The sequence below is a fragment of the Lithobates pipiens genome, unplaced genomic scaffold (assembly GCF_037356315.1).
Source record: "Lithobates pipiens isolate NorthernLeopardFrog02 unplaced genomic scaffold, aLitPip1_a1.2 Scaffold_23, whole genome shotgun sequence".
Lineage (NCBI taxonomy): Eukaryota > Metazoa > Chordata > Amphibia > Anura > Ranidae > Lithobates > Lithobates pipiens.
The window spans coordinates 95,719,918-95,741,374 of NW_027507785.1; the positions used below are offsets into that span (position 1 = coordinate 95,719,918).

Sequence of the window (21,457 nt, forward strand, 5' to 3'; positions counted from 1 at the left end):
AACGGGATTCTTTTAAGTAGAGTAGGGGAAAGCTAGAACCCCTATCAGAATTAAAAGTTTCTGTCTGTCCCTAATACAGATTTTCCCTGCACTTCCTATCTGGTAAAACCATTGTCAGCAGGACAGGGAGTGAGAGGAAATCTCAAATGAAGTGCTGGACAGAAGTAAAAACCAGACAGGGGGTCTAAATCTTCCCAACTCTATCCAAAACAAAAACAAAACAAAAAAAATTATAAATAAAATGTTTTTGCCTGGCAAAGTTTTAGAAGCATCAATACATTTTAGGTACACTGGCTATCTGGCTCCTGGAATTTCTCCAACCATGTTAAAAATCAACTGCTACCTATATAGGGACTGAATGTTTTTATTGATTATATGACAATTCAAATACCACTTCAGGTAACCGTCAGCTGTAATACTGGTTATACTGGGATGTAGCTTATACCGTTTTTTAGAGTGCCCGCGCGCACCTCCCGTCCCTCCGGAAGACCCGATCTGCGATCCGGCACTTCCGCCAGCTAGAGTGAGACTGGAAGGAAGCTGGAAATGGCTTTGATCCAGTCTCCTTTGTGTAAACATGGAAGCGACGTCACAGCGTCACTTCAGGTTTACTAGGCTGCCAATGGCGCCGTATTAAAAAAAAAATGACAGTATTCAGAATCGCAGTTTTTGGTGATCTGAATACTTTGATTGAAGTGCAAAAGGAGGGATTTGGGGTCTTTTAGACCCCCGACCCCTTCAAAAAGAGTACCTGTCACCACCTATTAATGTCACAAGCAATAAAAGTGATCACATTTTTTTTTTTAAGTGATAATGTAAAAAAATAAGAAAAAAAAAAAAAAACATTTTTAAAGCACCCCCATCCAAGCTCACGCAGCACAGAAAATGCACACACAAGTCACGCCCGCATATGTAAACGGTGTTCAAATCACACATGTGAGGTATCACCGCGATCGGCAGAGCGAGAGCAATCATTTTAGCACTAGACCCCCTCTGTAACCCTAACCTGGTAACTGTTATTTTCTTTTAACGCGCCACCTATGGAGATTTTTAGGTACTGTAGTTTGTCTCCATTCCACGAGTGTGCGCAATTTCAAAGCATGACATGTTTGATATCTATTTACTCGGTGTAACATCACATTTCACATTATAAAAAAAAATTGGGCTAACGTTACTGTTTCTTTTTTTCATGAAAGGGTCTTTTTCTAAAAAATTGTGTTTCAAAGACCGCTGCACAAATACAGTGTGACAAAATATTGCAACAATCGCCAGATTATTTTCTAGATTCCCTGCTAAAAATATATACTGTATTTATTGGCGTATAACACTCACTTTTTCACCCTGGAAATCAGGTGCAAATAGTGTGTGCATGTTATACGCCGACACTGCAATTTGGGCTGCCTGGGAGGGAACAGGACGAGAGCTGTGAGATTACATACAGCGAGAATCGCCTCTCATATAGGAAGCCCCGTCTCCTGGGCCGGCATTGGACCACGGTTCTGTCTATCATAGAACTTTGTATTAAAGAGGCTGCCGAGTAAACAGATTTGCGTTGTATGTAATCTGATGGCACTTGTCCCGCCCCATCCCTGTCCCCTCCGAGGCAGCAGTAATCTAAGGTGAGGCTGCAGATGGGCACTGATCAGGCTGCATTTACGGCAAAGGTGAGGCTGCATATGGGCATTGATCAGGCTGCATTGATGGGCAATTGTGAGGCTGCAGATGGGCATTGATCAGGCTGCAGATGGGCAATGGTAAGGCTGCATTGATGGGCACTGACCCTTATTTTGCTTCAAAGTTCTTCATATAAAGTTTAACTTTTTTTTCCTGAAACTTCCCACCTAAAATGAAGGTGCATGTTATGCGCCTGTGCGTGTTATATGCTGATAAATACGGTATATAATTTTTGGGGATTTGGGAAGTAATTTTCTAGCAAAAAATACAGATTTTTAACTTGTAAGAAACAAATTACAGAAATAGGCTAAGTGATATCTTGATATACAAGTAGCGTCATGTCACAACTGAGCATAAAAGAGAAGAGAGGCGCTTTTAAGGGCCAGTTCACAACATAGAAACGCAGTCCGGATGCGCTCCAGATGCTTTTTTGCATGCGTGTTTTTGATGCGTTCCAGTGCATTTTTTATGCAGTCCAGTGCATTTCCCCTCTTTTTGTTCCTTAACCTTAACCACTTCAGCACCGGAAGAATTTACCCCCTTCCCGATTAGAGCACTTTTTGCCAATTCAGCACTGCGTCGCTTTAACTGACAATTGTGTGGTCGTGCGATGTTGTACCCAAACAAAATTGATTTATTTTTTCTCACAAATAGAGCTTTCTTTTGGTGGCATTTGATCAACTCTCGTTATTTTTTTACTTTTTGCTAAAACAATTATCCCCCAAAAATATATATATAAAAAAAAAGTCCTAATTTTAAGCTGATATGTGTTCCTCTACATATTTTTGGTAAAATAAAATGGCAATAAGCGTATATTGATTGGTTTGCACTGTAGTTATAGCGTCTACAAAATAGGGGAATATGGGATAGATTTATAGCATTTTTATTATAATTTTTTTTTTAGTAATGGCGGCCATCTGCGATTTTTATCGAGACTGCGACATTATGGTGGACACAACAGACATTTTTTACACTATTTTGGGACCATTGTCATTTATACAGCGATCGATGCTATTAAAATGCATTGATTAGTGTGTAAATGACACTGGCAGTGAAGGGATTAACCACTGGGGGCAGTGAAGGGGTTAAGTGTGTCCTAGGGTGTGATTCTAACTGTTAGGGGGCTGGACTTCAACACACAGGACAGTGATCACTTCTCTCGATGAGAGAAAGCTGTGATGACTGTCCTGTCACTAGGCAGAACAGGGAAATGCTTTGTTTACAAAAGCATCTCCCCGTTCTTCCTCTCCGTGACACGATCGCGGGCACCTGGCGGACATCAAGTCCGCGGAACCCGTGGTCACGGAGACCGCGGCTGGCGCACACGCACTCGCGACACCACTTCTTAAAGGGGATTTACCTGTACGTCCGTTTGCCTGCCAGTGCCATTCTGCCGACGTAAGTCTGCGTGCGCTAGTTGGCAAGCGGCTAAATAAGAACATGGGTGTTCCAGTGCGTTTTTGGTGCGTTTCCGTGAGTTTTTGATGCTTTTTACAGCGTTCCAGTCCAGTCCAGTGCAGGAAAAATGCAACATGTTCTACTTTTTTATGGAACTGGAACACATTGGTGTGAACTATGCCATTGAAACACCATATAACCTACTTTCTATGCGTTTTTAATGCAAAAAAACGCACTGGAATGCATGTGGTGTGAACTGGCCCAAAGTGTAGCAATATGGTTACATTTAATGAAGGTAGAACATTTAGCAACATATTGCTACACTTAAAGGCGCCTCTCTTCTCTTTATACTCCGTAGCTCCTGCAAAATGTTGCTTCTAATCCCCTTGCGGATGCTGCCATTTGTGGATGGACATTTTATGGTTACACAACCATTGCTATAATCTTTTTATATGGACTATAAACTGAAGGATTTATGAATAAATGGTTGTGGAAGGAATCATTTAAGTTTCCATTTTTTCTTATGGAGAAATTTGCTTTGATATACAAGTGCTTTGGATTACAAGCATGTTTCCGGAATGAATTATGCTCGCAATCCAAGGTTTTACTGTATATAGCTATCAGTTTGCTTAGTGGGAATAGATTTGACTGAGATCTAATGAAGTAAAATAACAAAAAATTAAAACAAACCAGCTTTTGCTGAAATATTTACTTTCAAGCTAGAGATTTCCACTGCAGTACTTTTTTCTGCCACTATATGTCCTCAATCTGGCGTAAAAGCATTATTAAACCCATTTCCTATGAGCCCAGATCATCCTGGACCAGCCCCAACCTGTGACTGGAAAGCTGGCGAGAGCTGCGGCTGTCTCTTTCGTTTTAGAAGTATCTGTTCATCTGTGGTTCAGCGCTTGTATTAGAAGTTTTTAATAAAGGAACTTGTTACATTTATCAGCTACACTATGGAGCTCCTTCTCTTTACCTTATAACCCATCTCCTACAAGTCCTGGCCCCTCTAACAGAAGTGCCACAGAGTTTTTTTGGAAGCCCTGATTTATCTTTTGGAAGCCTTGATTAATCAGTGGAGAGGATCGGATGGATGGATGTCTGAAGGTGCCGTCCCTGCTTAAGTGATCCCTCTCGTCTGTGCTGGTCTGAACTCCATTATAGAGATCCTGTATGTCCGGTAAGAGGCCATCTGATATTTAATATTCCGTGAACACAGGGTGGGTTCTTGCTGTAAGAAGGATTTCAGGCGGTTCTGTCCAAGGACTTACCGTATTTATCGGCGTATAACATGCACTTTTTTCCCCTTAAAATCATGGGGAAATGATGGGTGCGTGTTATACGCCAATCCCCGCTGATCTCCCACTGATTGTGAGGAAAGGAGTGAGCGGAGCCAAGATACACAAAGCCGAGTGTACTTCGGCTAGACTCGGCTCTTCTCGCAGTCCCGCCCACCTCCACTGATTGCGAGAGGAGCGAGTGCCGCCGACATACAGAAAGCTGAGTGTACTTCGTGAGCAGAGCCGAGTCTAGCCGAAGTACACTCGGCTTTGTGTATCTCGGCTCCGCTCGCTCCTCTCCGCTCAGTCAACAGAGCTCGGCGCCAATTTTAAATCAGGGCAATGCTGCAAAGAGTCTAGCAATGCAGCAAAGGCACTGGGCAAGGCTGCAATGATGGACAAGGCTGCAGATGGGCATTTAAATGTAAGCTTCCCTCCTAAAAGTTTTTTTTCCTTAAAATTCCCTCCAAAACTTGGGGGTGCGCATTATGCCCGGCGCGTGTTATATGTCGATAAATATGGTAATTCAATTTATTTTATTGTATGGACTCTTTTTTTGTCTGCTTTTGTATTCTTCTATTGGACATTTAATGAATTAATTTCCTTCACCTCACAGTGTTAGATTAACTCAGGTGCAGATCTTTGTTCACATTTGAAACTTTGTATCTTGTGAATTTATATATTGTATCTTTTTGGTAGCGCATCTATTTTCATTTACACATATTTATAGCTGAATGTTCCAGTTGTTTTTTAGATTGCAGCACCATTCACACATAGCATTCACTAATTCATTATATGTATATGTATATATATATATATATATATATATATATATATATATTCACTATTTCACACAGTTTTTTATATCTTTTTCTTTATTAATATTGGTTGGGGGAAGCACAGATTCTCCTCAATACACATTATGAATAAGTTACCTGAGATCGAAGTCCCCGCAGCGGTCCTTGTTCACCGATCCGGAGGCCGACATCTCTCCCGGGGGTTACTTCCAGGTATCGTGGCTCCAGCGCTGTGATTGCCTGGAGCCGCGATGACGTCACTCCGGCGCACACATGCGGAAGCCGCCAGTAACGCCACACTCTAACTGAAGCAACGGCACTTACGTTTCATTGCTTCAGTTGGCTTAAGTGTGCATGTGCCGATGGCATTGGCACATGCAAATACAGGGATATCTCCTAAACAGTGCAGGGTTAAGAGATATCCAGTGTAGCTACAGGTAAGCCTAATTATAGGCTTGCCTGTAGTAAAAAGTGTTTGTAAAGGATTTACAACCACTTTAGGTGATTGAAACCTCAGACATGAAATCTGAACAAGCATATCCCTCTATAGTGTGTACTTGTCTCAATTAAGAGCACTAAGGGGCATTTCTGTCTTCTGCTTTGTTCCTCTGCTATCAGCAATGGTCACGTATGACAAGTTTTCCTGCCACTAAGAGAAAAATAGTGACAGGGGAAGGACCTCCAGCTGATTGACAGGCTTAGCTCTGTTCCTTTGTGCTACATAAAAGGGGGTGTGTCCCTTTCCTCCAATCAGCTCTCAGAGCTCTCCTCACTGAGCTCTGCAGAGTGTGGTTTCAGCTCTCTGCTCCCTTTTTTTCTGACATATCAGTCTGAATTGTTGCTTTTGTGTATACAAGACACATAAGGCTCCATCTAGACTTTAACTTCTTCAGATCCGCACTATAACCGAATGACATCCTCCCTCGCCCAAGCAGCCTGCACGCCCCCTGAAGCGAGCTCGCTGCGCTCTGTGATCAGCGAGTCTATGAAACTTGGCTGATCACAGATTAGGATGATCCCAACCCCTTACCACATGATCAGCTGTCAGCCAATGACAGCTGATCGTGCGATGTAAACAGAGACGGTAATCAGCTATTTTTTCTCCTCGCGCAGATAGCATGAGGAGAAAAATAAAAAATGTAAAATCACAGGCGGCTCTCAAAGGGACATCATTCACGATCAAGGAAAGCTCCTGCCAGCTCATCTGTGCCTACCTGTGCCACCTGCCAGTGCACAACAGTTACATAGTTACATAGTTAGTCAGGTTGAAAAAAGACACAAGTCCATCCAGTTCAACCTTAAAAACAAATAAATAAAATAAAAAATAATCGTACAATCCAAATACCCAATTTTATGCCCACAATTGATCCAGAGGAAGGCGAAAAAAAAACCCAGCAGAGCATGCTCCAATTTGCTACAGCAGGGGAAAAAAATTCCTTCCTGATCCCCCAATAGGCGATCGGAATTTCCCTGGATCAACTTTAGCTATGTTAGTACCTAGTTATATTATGTATAGAGGTCGACCGATATGGGTTTTTCTCTGGCCGATGCCGATGCCGATATTTAGAAATCATGGCGGCCGATAGCCGATATATGATGCCGATTTTTTTGGGCCGATATGTTAGGCCGATTTTATTTTATTTATTTATTTTTAATCCCCCTTGATCTAACACACCTTTCCCACTGGGGCGTTTTTTAAGGCGCTTTTGGGCTAAAAATAGCGCCTGTAAAGTGCCTGCAAAATGGCTCCCCTGCAGTCTGTGTGAAAGACAGAGTGCTTTCACACTGAGGCGATGTGCTGGCAGGATCTTAAAAAAAAAAAAAGTCCTGCAAGCAGCACGTTTGGAGTGGTGTATACCGCTCCTCCACCACTCCTGCCCATTGATATGAATGGGCACCACTGCCGAAGCGCATGCAATGCGATTTGGCAGCGGTGCTTCATGGGCGCATTTAACCTCTTCCTTGGCCGCTAGCTGGGTTATATGTGCCCCACTAGCAGCCAAATAGCACCGCTAAAATGATGGTAAAGACCTGCTAAAACTTGCGTTTTACCATCAACGTCTGCCCGCTCCAGTGTGAAAGCAGCCTTCATAAGTGATACAGAAAATTTCTTACACTTAAAGCGGAGGTCCACCCTAAAATGGACCTTCCGCTCATCGGATTCCTCCCCCGCCTCCGGCGCCACAATTGGCACCTTTCAGGGGGGAGGGGGGTGCAGTTACCTGGATAATCCAGGTAACTGCACCCACTTCCGGGCTAGCTCTCTGCGGAAAGGGGCGTACATTACACCCCTTTCCGCAAGTGCCCGCCCCCTTCCGCAAGTGCCCCGCTGCCTGCTGGGAAACACACAGATCCCAGAGGCAGCGGGGACCGTCCTCATTGCGCAGCGCGGCTCGCGCATGCGCAGTAGGGAACCGGGAAATTAAGCCGAAATGCTCCATTTCCTGATTCCCATACCCAAGATGGCGGCGGCAGCACTCGAGTGTCGATCTAGAGATTGGCTTCGGGTGCCGACATCGCGGGCGCGCTGGACAGGTAAGTGTCACTATTTTAAAAGTCAGCAGCTGCAGTATTTATAGCTGCTGGCTTTTAAAAAAAAAAACGCGGAGTCCCCGGCGGACTCCCACTTTAAACATTTATTAAACAAAACAAACCTCCAATGAATGAATGAATGAATGAATGAAATACTTATATAGCGCACAATGCGAACTGAATCGCCTCAGTTTACTTGTATGTATGATCTAGATAAAAAAAAAAAAAAACCTATATATTAAATAAAAAACAGGTAGTCAAAACTTTTGGACAAAAAAAAAAAAAATGGCCTAACTTTACTGTTTTTATTTTATTTAACTTTTTTAAATGGTGTATTTTTTTCCCAAAAAAATGCATTTGAAAGACCTCTGTGCAAATGCCGTGTGACATAAAATATTGCAACAACCGCTATTTTATTCCCTAGGATCTCTGCTAAAAAAATATATATAATTTTTGGGGGGTCTAAGTGATTTTCTGGCAGAAAATACAGGATTTTTACTTGTAAGCAACAAGTGTCAGAAAAGATTTAGTCTTTAAATGGTTAAACTGAGAACTTCTACACACAGAGATGACTTCATTCATTCAGAAGTGTAAACATTGTATCATTTAGTTCTTTTCTTGGCAGTCTGCCCAGAGAGGAGGAAAGTGTTGCTATGACGACTCAGGCAACTCACACTGACTTCTTACAGAAGTCATTTCAAAGTCCCGCTGTAGAATCGGCTTTTTAGCAACACAATCGGCCGATGCCGATTATTTAAAAAACGGCAAATATCGGCCGATATATCGGTCGACCTCTAATTATGTACCATCAGGAAAGTATCCAGGCCTTTCTTAAAGCAATCTACTGAACTGGCCAGAACCACCTCTGGCGGGAGTCTATTCCACATTTTCACAGCTCTAACTGTGAAGAAACCTTTCCGTACTTGAAGATGAAATCTCTTTTCCTCTAGACGTAAAGAGTGCCCCCGTGTCCTCTGGGTTGACCGTACAGAGAACAACTCAACACCAAGTTCACTATATGGACCCCTAATGTATTTGAACATGTTTATCATATTCCCCCTTAATCTCCTCTTCTCAAGAGTGAATAAATTTAGTTCCTCTAATCTCTCCTCATAACTGAGTTCCTCCATGCCTCTTATCAGTTTGGTTGCCCTTCTCTGCACTTTCTCCAGTTCCCCGATATCCTTTTTGAGAACTGGTGCCCAAAACTGAACGGCATATTCCAGGTGAGGTCTTACTAATGATTTGAACAGGGGCAAAATTATATCTCTTTCTCTGGAGTACATACCTCTCTTAATACAAGAAAGGACTTTGCTCGCTTTGCAAACAGCAGCTTGGCATTGCATGTTGTTATTGAGCTTATGGTCTACCAAAACCCCCAGATCCTTCTCCACTATGGATTCCCCCAGTTGTACTCCCCCTAGCATGTATGATGCATGCATATTCTTAGGCCCCAAGTGCATAACTTTACATTTATCAACATTAAACCTCATCTGCCACATAGTCGCCCAATTAGACAGTGTATTGAGGTCGGCTTGTAAATTGGAGACATCCTGTAAAGACGTTATTCCACTGCATATCTTGGTGTCATCTGCAAAGACAGAAATATTACTTTTGATCCCAGACCCAATATCATTTATAAAGATGTTAAAAAGTAAGGGTCCCAACACTGAACCTTGGGGTACACCACTGATAACCTTAGACCATTCAGAGTAAGAGTCATTAACCACTACTCTCTGAATTCTGTCTTCTAGCCAATTTTCTATCCATTTACAAACTGATATTTCCAAGTGCCACCCATCAGTGTCACCAATCAGTGCCTCATCAACAGTGCTGCCCATCAGTGTCACCTACCAGTGCCTATCAGTGTCACCTACCAGTGCCACCTATCAGTGCCACCCAGTGCCATCTATCAGTGGTACCTATCAGTGCCCATCAGTGCCGCCCATCAGGGCACATCAGTGCCATCGTATCAGCGGCCATCAGTGTCACCTTATCTGTGCCCGTCAGTCCTGCCTTATCTGTGCCCATCAGTACCGCCTTATCTGTGCCCATCAATGCCACCTTATCTGTACCTATTAGTGCCCATCAGTGCAGCCTATCAGTGCAGCCTATCAGTGCCCAACAGTACCACCTCATAAGTGCATATCAATTAAGGAGAAAAATTACATGTTTTCAAAATGTTATAACAAACTATGAAACATGATTTTTCTTTTTTCAAAATTTTCTAATTTTTTTGTTTGTAGCAAAAAATAAAAACCCCAGATGTGATTAAATACCACCAAAAGAAAGCTCTATTTATTTGAAAAAAATTATGAAAATTTTCATTTAGGTACAGTGTTGTATGAGCGCGCAATTGTCATTTAAAGTGCGTCAGCGCTGATAGCTGAAAATTGGCCTGGGCAGGAGCAGGGCTTAAGTGACCAGTAAGCAAGTGGTTAAGCATTCACTTTAAAGCAAATAGTCATCTGTAAATTACACTCAGAAAGAGTCTCCTCGTCCCCCAGTCTCATTTTACCTTGCCATGGGGTAGGACTCCACTGAAATAGCCACCCAACGCAGTCCCACTGCATGTGGTGTGAATGCACCCTTACACAATCGTTTTTTGGGGGGTTTTTTTAACGCTCCTATTTTTTTTGTGCTCCTATTGCGCCTATTGACTCATTCTTTTCCTAGGCAAGGGAGATGTACCCTCAGTCCTCCAGCAGCCTTCCTGCATACCGTCACGCATCCCAGGAGGTTACAAGACCTTGCAGTCTGGATCATGGCCAGTAGGGGGCTGATTTTGCGTCATGAGAAGTGTAAGCTGGCTCCCCAATGGGAAAATGGCGGTGCTGAAGATCAGAAGCCCTGCAAAGAATTGGGTGCCTAGGAGACAGCGCTGAACTTTATGGCCTGTTAAGTTTGTATTTCTTAAGCAGCTATAGTAAATGTAGATGGTGACTTTTAATTATCGCAAAGGCGAGTGAAGTTCCACTTTAATTCTCTCTTGCTCTTTTAAAGGACAATATCACTTACAGATGTAATTCTGTTTGCCTTCTCTCCAAAAAAGTGACTGACAACTGTGCCACTGTCATAATGGTGGTGTTCTCAGGAATACTTTGAAGAGAGAGAGCAAATATTTGATCTGTTGTTATTATTAGGCAAATCATCTGCCCATGTGTTGATAGACAAAACAGTCTAATAAAAGGTGCAATTTTACATCTCCACTGCATAATCACTGTATGGCTTTCTAAGGGAATACTCAAATCAACACGCCAATGTCACATTAAAAATTGGTTGGATTTTTTTTCCCATCTATTTATTACTGTATATGCAATTTTTTAAATATCTATGAGACCATCAATTAAATGTCACCTATGCATGCAACTGTGTAAGGGATAGGCTTATTTACATGATGAATGCATGAGATAGTCCTCAGTTCAAATATTCACACACACAGCAGGGGCGGATCCAGGGGGGGGGGGCAACGGGACAATTGCCCCTCCCGAAAATATTAATGACTCCCGTCCTGAGTCTCTCTCACATCAGCAGCGGCACCCTGTTCTCCTCATGCCGCGCTGGAGTATGGAGAAGATGGATGGAGGACTCGGAGGTGGGTGGAGCTGCACCGCTGGCCTGGCCTCTCTAATGCACACTGTGCTGGTTGCTAGTGACGTCAGGTCAGTCACGTCCCAGCCGCTGTTGAGGGGGAGGAGAGTGAGGCGCCGCATTCAGAGCCTTCTTCTTCCTCCTCCGCGCCTCGTGTGAGACGGTTGGCTCCACCCACCTCCTTCCTTCATGATCTTCTCCAAGTCTCCAGTGCAGTGTGAACATGAAGACTGACACTCAGGATGAAGAAGACACGGAGGCTGCAGTGTATGTGAACTTGTGAAGTGATGGAGATTGGCGATGATGCCTGCAATCCTGCTCATCTCTCTTGGTCATTGGAAGCCCCTCCCCACACCATAGCACCAAAGTATAAGAATTAAAGTGAGTACAAAAAGTACTAGTAGTAGTTTGTGTAAAATCACAGAATACATTTATGGCACTTATTTATGAAGAAAAAAAAATGCTCTTTTAGTATTGACATTTTCATCTTGTTCAATCCGGAAGGATTTACCCCCTTAATGACCAGACCATTCTATGCGATGCACAGCACTGCGTCACATTAACTGAAAATTGCGCGGTTGTGAAACACTCTACCCAAACAAAATTGACGTACTTTTTCCCCACAAATAGAGCTTTCTTTTGGTGGAATTTGATCACCTCTGTGTTTTTTTTTTTTTGCGTTATTAACAAAAGAAAACCGACAATTAAAAAAAAATAAAAAATTTACTTTTACTTTTAAATAAATATCCCAAAGTTTTTAGAATAAATCTATTTCTTCATCAGTTTAGGGCTTTATATTCTTCTACATATTTTTGGTAACAACAAAAATGTAATAAACCTATATTGATTGTTTTGCGTAAAAGTTATAGCATCTACAAAATTTTTAAATTTTTATTCATGTTTTACTATTAATGCCGGTGATCAGCGATTCTTAGCAGGACTGGGACATTGCGGCGGACAAGTTAGACACCTAACTGACATTTTTTACACTTTTTGGGAACCAGGGACACTAATACGGTGATCAGGGCTAAATATATGCACTGTTATTGTACTAATGACACTGGCAGGGAAGGAGTTAACATCAGGGGTGATCAAAGGGTTAAGACCCCTTTCACACTGAGGCACTTTACATGCGCTAAAGCGACCCTGACCACTGAAATCAAGCGCCTCTTTGCGGCTGCTTTTAACCCCTTTTCAGCCGCTAGTGGGGGTTAAAAGCCCCACTATCAAGAGAAAAACTATGCTAAAACGACGGTAAAGTGCCGCTAAAAATACCTGCCAAAGCACCCAACGCCCAGGTATAAAAGTGCCCTTAGTGTGTCCCTAGGGGGTTCTTGCGAACTGTGTGAGGGTTGGATTCACTAGATGAACCATGTTTCTGGTTAGCAGGAACACAAGATGACTCTGTTCATCTCTGACAGAATGGCGGTCTGCCTTGTTTACATAGGCAGACCACCGTTCTATCTCTGTAGGGAGCAATCGCGGGTGGTCGGCAGACATTGCTGATTGGCTCCCCCTCTGTCCAATCAGGACTGTATGATACATTAAATATGGTTCTGTAAGCAACACCTTATTTTCTGGCAGTGCCCCTCCCGAGATTAGACTCTGGATCCGCCCCTGACACACAGTGCTGTGAAAAAGTATTGCCTTTTCCTGATTTTTTTTTTTCATATTTCTCACACTTAAATGATTCAGATCATCAAACTAATTTTTATGTTACACAAAGATGACCCGAGTAAATCTAACATGCAGTTTTTAAATTATTATTTCATTTATTAATGGGAAAAAAGCTGTTCAAACCTGCCTGGCCCTATGTGAAAAAGTAATTGCCCCTCCCATGCTGAATCATGAATGAAATGTGATTAACCACAATTGTTTGGAAAGCAAAGTTAAATTTCACTTGCCACACCCAGGCTTGATTACTGCCAGACCTGTTGAATCAAGAAATAAAATATACTATAAATAGAAGCTGTCTGACAAAGTGTAGCATGCAAAAAGCCACACATCATGCCACAATCTAAAAAAATTCAAGAACAGATTAGAAACAAAGTAATGTACATGTATCGGTCTAGGAAGGGTTTCAAAACCATTTCTAAGGCTTTGGAACTCCAGTGAACCACAGGGAGAGCCATTGTCCACAAATGGAGATAACTTGAAACAGCGGTGAACCTTCACGGGAGTGGCTGGTCTACGAAATTTACTCCAAGAGCATGAAGACGACTCATCCAGGAGGTCATAAAAGAACTGCAGGCCTCACTTGCCTCAGGTAAGATCAGTGTTCATCATTCAACAATAAGAGACTGGGCAAAAATGGCATCCAAGGGAGCGTTCCAAGGCCAAATCCACTGATGACCAAAAAGAACACAAAGGCTCATCTCACATTTACCAAAAAACATCTTGATTATTCCCAAGACTTTTAGACAAATATTCTGTGGAGTGTTGAGGCAAAATGTTAACTTTTTGGAAGGTGTGCGTCCTGTTACATCTGGCATAAAACTAATACAGCATTTCATAACAAGAACATCATACCAAAGTCAGACATGGTGGTGGTAGCGTGATGGTCTGGAGCTGCTTTGCAGCTTCAGGACATGGACGACTTACCATAATTGATGGAACCATGAATTCTGTGCTCTACCAGAAAATCCTAAAGGAGAATGTCCGGCCATCAGTTTGTGACCTCAAGCTCAAGTGCACTTGGGTCATGCAGCATGACAATGATCCAAAAACACAACAGCAAGTCCACCTCCAAATGGTTCTAAACAAAGCTAATTGTAGGTTTTGAAGTGGCCAAGTCAAAGCCCGGACTTAAATCCAATTGAGATGCTGTATCATGACCTTACACAGGCCATTCATGTTGGAAAACCCTCCAATGCGGCTGATTTAAAACAATTCTGCAAAGAAGAGTGGGCCAAAATTGCTCCACAGCAATGTGAAAGACTCTGCCAGTTATCGCAAACGCTTGATTGCAGTTGTTGCCGCCAAGGGTGGCACAACCAGTTTTTAGGTTTAGGGGGCAATTACATTTTCACATAAAGCCAGGAAGGTTTGGACGGCTTTTTTGCCTTAATAAATGAAACCATCATTTAAAAACTGCATTTTGTATTTACTCAGGTTATCTTTGTGTAATAGTAAAATGTGCTTGATTATCAGTCATTTAAGTGTGACAAATTTGCAAAAAAAATATCTAAAAATCAGAAAGGGGGCAAATACTTTTTCATAGCATCGTATGCATAGAAACAATTTTTCAGTGATTTTTGCCAAAGCATGTCTCAATCATGTGATTATAACTACTGGTGTGATCATTATTGAGCAATCATTTGTATAAATTACAGATTGTTTTACCATTAAAAATATCTGCCATCTCCTGCTGTTTCTATGAGCAAAATTATCAACACTTCTACATTATATCTTGCACAGTAGCATATACTTCCATCATCAAGGATCAAGAATGTACAAAAATGGCAACAAAACCATGTGTCCTGAATACTGAGGACCTTACGTACTAAAGTTTTGAAAGTTGGGGTTATCTGAGCTTGTTTTGTGGGATTTGGATTTCTGGAAGCTGGGTATGTCAGGTCTTGATATTAGAGTTGGAAGGTTCAGATAACGGTGATGTCAGGTTCTGGTGTTGGGAATGTCATATTTGGATGCTGGGATGATGCTGGGATCTGGGTTAATCTGCATTTTGGGAAAGTTAGATGCAGATGTGCAGGATCTGGGTTCCCTGGATTTTGGGGATGAAAGGTCTTGTAGTTGGAGATGTCAAATCCCTATGCTGGGGATTTGGGTCCCTGTAAGATAGGAATGTCAGATCCTGATGCTGGGAGTATTAGATCTCAATGCTCAGGATATGGGTTTCCTGGATGTTGGACATGCAACATCCTGATCAATCACAATTCTGGTCAAATGGGTCTCCTGGATGTTAAGCAAGTTGGAACCTATGTTGACTCTGATCCTGGTGATCTGGGTCCCCTGTATGCTGGGGATGTTAGATTCTAATCCTGGGGATCTGGGTCCCCTGTATATTGGGGATGTTAGGATCTGATGCTGGTGATCTGGGTCCCCTGCATGTTGGGGATGTTCGATTCTGATGTTGGGGATCTGGGTCCCCTGTGTGTTTGGGATGGATATCAGGTCCTGATGTTGAGAACATGGGTCTCCTGGATGTTGGATATGTTATTTATTTATTTTTTTTCAGTTACTTATATAGCGCCATCAATTTACGCAGCGCTTTACATATACATTGTACATTCACTTCAGTCCCTACCCTCAAGGAGCTTACAATCTAGTCCTGATATTGGGAGTATGGATACCCTGCATGTTGGGGGCATTGGATTCTGATGCTAGGATCATCTTGGTCCCTGGGATGTTAGATTCTGATGCTTGGAATCTTGGTCCCCCATATGTTGGGGATGTTAGATTCTGATGCTGGTGATCTGGGTCCCATGCATGTTGGGTTTGTTTGATTCTAATGCTGGGGATCTGGGTCCCCTGTTTGTTTGGGATGTCAGGTCCTGATGTTGAGAACATGGGTCTCCTGGATGTTGGATATATTATGTCCTGATATTGGGAGTATGGGTCCACTGCATGTTGGGGTCTTTGGATTGTGATGCTGGGATCATCTTGGTCCCCTGTATGTTTGGGATGTTAGATTCTGATGCTTGGAATATTGGTCCTGCATATGTTGGGGATGTTAGATGCTGATGATCTGGGTCCCCTGCATGTTGGGGATGTTAGATTCTTATGCTGGTGATCTGGATCCCCTGTGTGCTTGGGATGTGAGGTCCTGATGTTGTGGATATCGGTCTCTGGGATGTTGGATATATTATGTCCTGATATTGGGAATATGGGTCCCCTGCATGTTGGGGGATGTTAGATTCTGATATTAGGGATTTGGATCCCCTGCATAAATTCACTTTTTTTTATACACTTATTACTGAACATGCAATTTTTGTGCATGTCTATATGGCCATCAATCCAATGTTCCCAATCAAATGCATACAACTTTATAAAGGCCAAGACTTTTATTAATGATGCTAGGTTACATGAAGGCATGAGAAAATTCAAATATTCACACATGTCTGTAATGGACAGTTTTTCCCAAGCCTTTCGCCCACCGACATTGATTGTACCTGCCGGTATGACCACTCATTTTTATGGAGCGATCGTTTGTATAAATAATAAATCATTTGCCTATAAAACTGCCATCTTATGTAGCTCCTATGAGCACTTTGAAAAGTATTAGCACTTTTATTTTACATCCCACATGGTAGCCTATGCTTCAATCTTCAAGGATTTTCCAAGAATGTCCAAAAATGGCAAACAAAACCAAGTGTGTTCAGTGACCTCTAGCCAGAGTGTCTGTATAATTATATTACATGCACTTCCCCCACAGTTTGAGAGTGATACAGACAGGTTGCATATCCTTTAATCCCATGGTACAAACAAAAGCTGCCCCCCCTCCCCCTCACGGTAACCTGTACACGATATCAAACCAACGAACGTTACATGTTAAATCCATCACGCCTCTATTTCACATACCAAGGAACACTGACACATCACAGTAGAGATGTAATATCCGCGACAGCAAAAAAAAATAAAAAAAATGACAGAACAAAGCTAAACATTGTTTGCAAATTATAACTCTCCCTTCGAAAGAATAACGTTTCACAAAGCATGAACCAAGCCACGGAAACGCAGAGTCCTTCTAGCAATAACACATCTGTATATATCTTTCTTATGATGGAGAACACATAATCCACTATGCATAAGCCATTAACCCTTGCATCCAATCAGTGGCCTTCTCCATGAACATAAAACAACGCAGATACGTGGAGAAAGGAAACGGGGCTTTAGCATGCGAGATGGAATGCAATTAACATGATGAACTGGCAAGATAATCTACGGAACAATACAAAGCACAACGGCTTGGCTGGGGGTTAATTCCTTTCTAGAAATCAGAGAATGATCATGTGTGGATCTGTATCGGAGTGTTAATTTAGTTCTAGCAATAAATCAAATACAATTACGGATGGGCTGTGCCTGGGTGAATGGATTATAATAGGACGAGCAGATCAGATGCGGGGTCCAGCAAGAAAATAAACACAGCACAGATATGTAGACTGTATATATAAACTCTACATATGGTGGGAGGAAGGGATTGTCTTATATAGATGGACGTCAACAATGGGGTCCAGCAGGGCAATACCGATCTTGTAGTTGAGAATGAAATTAGCGCATAGTTTAGACTGGGGGTCAGGCTGGGAGTCAATCGCATCCAAATTGATTAGAGTAGGTTTTTACTTCTACAGAAAGTGGAATCTTCTAACAATCCACAGTATGGATGGATAAGTGTCTGGCAGTGCAGTATACAGTATACGGATGCTACAAGGGTGGCTACTGGATGAAATAGGAAAGTTATGGACCAAGGTCGAGTAACAGATGCAGATGGACAATGAAGTGTGATACTGGAATGGGGTTAGGATCCAGTACAGAAAATTAGAATTTTGATCAAAACTTTTTTCAAAAGAAATTTGGAACCCATTTTCAGAATCACATCTTTCATTAGGAAAATCTAGTAAGGCGTGAGTTAAACATAATGGCCATTGCTCCCGAGACATCTGAATGTTAGGAGTTCCTAGATAGATAGATAGATAGATAGATAGATAGATAGATAGATAGATAGATAGATAGATAGATAGATAGATAGATAGATCCACACACACTAGCGAAGTGTGACCACCATGCCCTGCAATGATGTGCGTGTCTTTCTCTAATTTTTGTAATGCCAGCATGCCAATGTACAAAAAAAACAGGGTACATCTGCATGGATTGTAGTGCAGTCTGGACACGTTGATGATGTTTTTATATCAGGCATGTGGTCACGCTGTGATGACTTGTGCAGTCACAAATGAAGGTAGCAGCACATGGTGACCACTCTTGCCACAAACATCTACGTGTATCCTTAGGTTCCAGAAAGATATGTACACAGTGTTACTGGAAAGGTTATCTGACTGAGTGTGTGCAAAGATCAGATCACGGATGATCTATTTATTTTCAAATCACAGGGTTTAGAGATGTCTACCTACAATATCTAGCTGAAATGTGGATGTGCAGAGAGGTTGAGGCAATTCGGTAGAGCTTAACATCTAGCTGTTAATGTTTATAGCTGACAGTAGAAAAGATCAGCTGATGTGAATATAAGTCAGACCCTGTTTTCTATAATTTCACCAAGTATGAGGATCTCAAGTACAGTGAAGAAGATATAATGCTGGAGAATGTGATTTAGAATATAGATTTGGAGGGGTGAGGGTCCATCTGTGGCAGATGATGAGGCTTCTGTATACAGTGATCCCAGATACACAGTAAACTGGGGTCCTCAGATTCTGATACTGGGGATACATGGATCCTTGAGGATGATGGGGATTAAAGGGCCCATATATTGGGGTTCTCAGGTTCTAAAATTGGGATTCTAAGGTTCTGGAAGTTGGATCCTGATTTTTCGGGATTTGGATTCCTGGATGCTGAGAATGTCAGGTCATGGTATTAGGGTTGTAAGGACCTGATAATGATGTTGTGGTTCTCAGATTCTGATGCTGGGACCTTGTTCCCAGAGATGTTGGGAATGCTAGGTTCTGATTTGGGGGATCTAAGTCCCCTGGATGCTGGAGATGCTAAGTTCCTGATATTGAGGATCTGGGTCTACTGGATGTTGGGGATGCTAGCTTCCTGATATTGGGGACCAGAGTCCCCTGGATGTTGGGGATGCTAGCTTCCTGATATTGGGGACCAGAGTCCCCTGGATGTTGGGGATGCTAGTTTCCTGATATTGGGGACCAGAGTCCCCTGGATTTTGGGGATGCAAGGTACCTTATGTTGGGGATCTGGGTCTCCTGAATGTTGGGGATGCTAGGTTCCTGATACTGGCGATCTGAGTTCCCTGAATGTTGAGGATACTAGGTCCTGATATTGGGGATCTGGGTCCCCTGGATGTTGGGGATGCTAGGTTGCTAAAATTGGGGTTCTGGGTCCCCTGGATGTTGCAGATGTCAGATTCTGATGTTGGGGATGCTAGGTCCTGTGCATTGTGAATTTGGGTCCCCTGTATGTTGGGGGTGATAGATCTGATGCTGGGAATCTGAGTTTCCTGAATGCTGGGGATGCCATGTCATAATGTTGGGGATATCAGATTCTACTGTTGGGGATGATAGGTCCCGATGTTGGAGATCTGGGTCCCCTATATGTGGGAATGTCAGATTCTGATGCTGGAGCTGATCAGTCCTCTATGTTGGGGATGGCAGGTCCTGTATGTTAGGTATAAGTCCTATATGTTGGGTCTCTGGATCCCCTGGATGTTGGGGCTCTGGATCCTGGATGTTGGGGATATTGGATGTTGGGGATGCTGGGTCCTGATGCTGGTGCTCTAGTTCTCCTGGATGTTGGGGATGCCATGTCCTCTATGTTGGGGAGGTCAGTTTCTGTATGTTGGGGATGCTGTATCCTGATTCCGAGGCTCTATGTCTTCTTAATGTTGGTGATGTCAGGTCCTGGATGCTGGGGATGCTCAGTCCTCTAGGTTGGGGTTTGGGGTCCTGGATGTTGGGGATGCTGGGTCCTGATGCTGGTGCTCTGGTTCTCCTGTATTTTGGGCATATCAGTTTGTGTATGTTGGGGATGCTGAGTGTTTGGGATGTCATGTCCTGATGATGGGGCTCTGGGTCTTCTCTATGCTGGGGCTCTGGGTCTTCTCTATGCTGGGGCTCTGGGTCTTCTCTATGCTGGGGCTCTGGGTCTTCTCTATGCTGGGGCTCTGGGTCTTCTCTATGATGGGGCTCTGGGTGTCCTCTATGATGGGGCTCTGGGTCTCCTCTATGCTGGGGCTCCTCTATGATAGGGCTCTGGGTCTCCTCTATGATAGGGCTCTGGGTCTCCTCTATGATAGGGCTCTGGGTCTCTTCTATGCTGGGGCTCTGGGTCTCCTCTATGATGGGGCTCTGGGTCTCCTCTATGATGGGGCTCTGGGTCTCTTCTATGCTGGGGCTCTGGGTCTCCTCTATGATGGGGCTCTGGGTCTCCTCTATGCTGGGGCTCTGGGTCTCCTCTATGATAGGGCTCTGGGTCTCCTCTATGATAGGGCTCTGGGTCTTCTCTATGCTGGGGCTCTGGGTCTCCTCTATGATAGGGCTCTGGGTCTCCTCTATGATAGGGCTCTGGGTCTCCTCTATGATGGGGCTCTGGGTCTCCTCTATGATGGGGCTCTGGGTCTCCTCTATGATGGGGCTCTGGGTCTCTTCTATGCTGGGGCTCTGGGTCTCCTCTATGATAGGGCTCTGGGTCTCCTCTATGATGGGGCTCTGGGTCTCTTCTATGCTGGGGCTCTGGGTCTCCTCTATGATGGGGCTCTGGGTCCCCGGGCTGTCATGTTGCGATGCTGGGGATGCCGATGTCACCATTGATGTCAGGGTGTCACACAGAGGACGATTGGTCACACATCAGCGTGTCTTACCTCCGGCCAGCTCCCCCGGCTCGTCCATCCTTGCCCCCTCCAGAGAAAGCCGAGATCCCCGCACCGATCTGAGCGCTCTCTCCCGTCCGGCCCCCCTACCCGCCCCCCATGTCAGTGAGGCACCGGGCGATCCCTGGCAGCTCCGGCCGGCATCTCCTTCACATCCGGGCGACCGCGGTTCTCATGGCAACCGCTCCAGTCTCCTGTCACTGCGCACTGGCGGAGAAGGGGTTAACCTGCCCGGGGGGGGCGGGGCTGGGATTAACTCCCGCTGAAGTGGAGAGGGTTTAGGGATGGAAGTGACGCCACTGGCTAGGGAGAAGGTGGGCGGGGATTTAGGGAGAGCTGGGCGGCGTATGGGAGAGCGGTACACGCTGCTGGGAGGAGCCGAGGACTCTTCATTGACGGCCGCGGGCGCCGTGTCCGCTGTCATCGGGGGGCAGTGATGTGCGATGTGACAGTGCGGGGCCATCGTGTGTTGTAGGATGCGATGTGCTGTACGGTGTATAACAGAGCGGTGTGCACCGTGCTGGGAGGAGATCTCCATCAATACCATGATAAAGATGCATTTCAGATGGAAAACGTGTGTCCGTCCATTGGACAGGATGACATTCCCGGTGGGATGACTGCACTGAATAACATGAACGAAGGCTGGAGCAGCTATGCACGGTAACCAA

General features: G+C 43.8%; 1 protein-coding gene across 15 annotated transcripts in view; it reads right to left on the reverse strand.

The window, feature by feature from the left end:
- The window catches only part of CACNA1D (calcium voltage-gated channel subunit alpha1 D), a 540,723-nt gene extending 519,661 nt beyond the window's left edge, over nt 1-21,062 (reverse strand). For 4 of the 15 annotated variants that reach the window (XM_077452076.1, XM_077452077.1, XM_077452075.1 and 1 more), the window contains exon 1: nt 20,781-21,061. In XM_077452076.1, coding sequence (XP_077308202.1) covers nt 20,781-20,808 — 28 coding nt within the window. In that variant the 5' untranslated portion in view covers nt 20,809-21,061. Of the gene's footprint in view, nt 1-20,780 lie in introns of all 15 variants that reach the window. The other 11 variants (XM_077452071.1, XM_077452073.1, XM_077452063.1 and 8 more) reach the window with 3 other exon arrangements.
- Nucleotides 21,063-21,457: the final 395 nt, after the last annotated feature.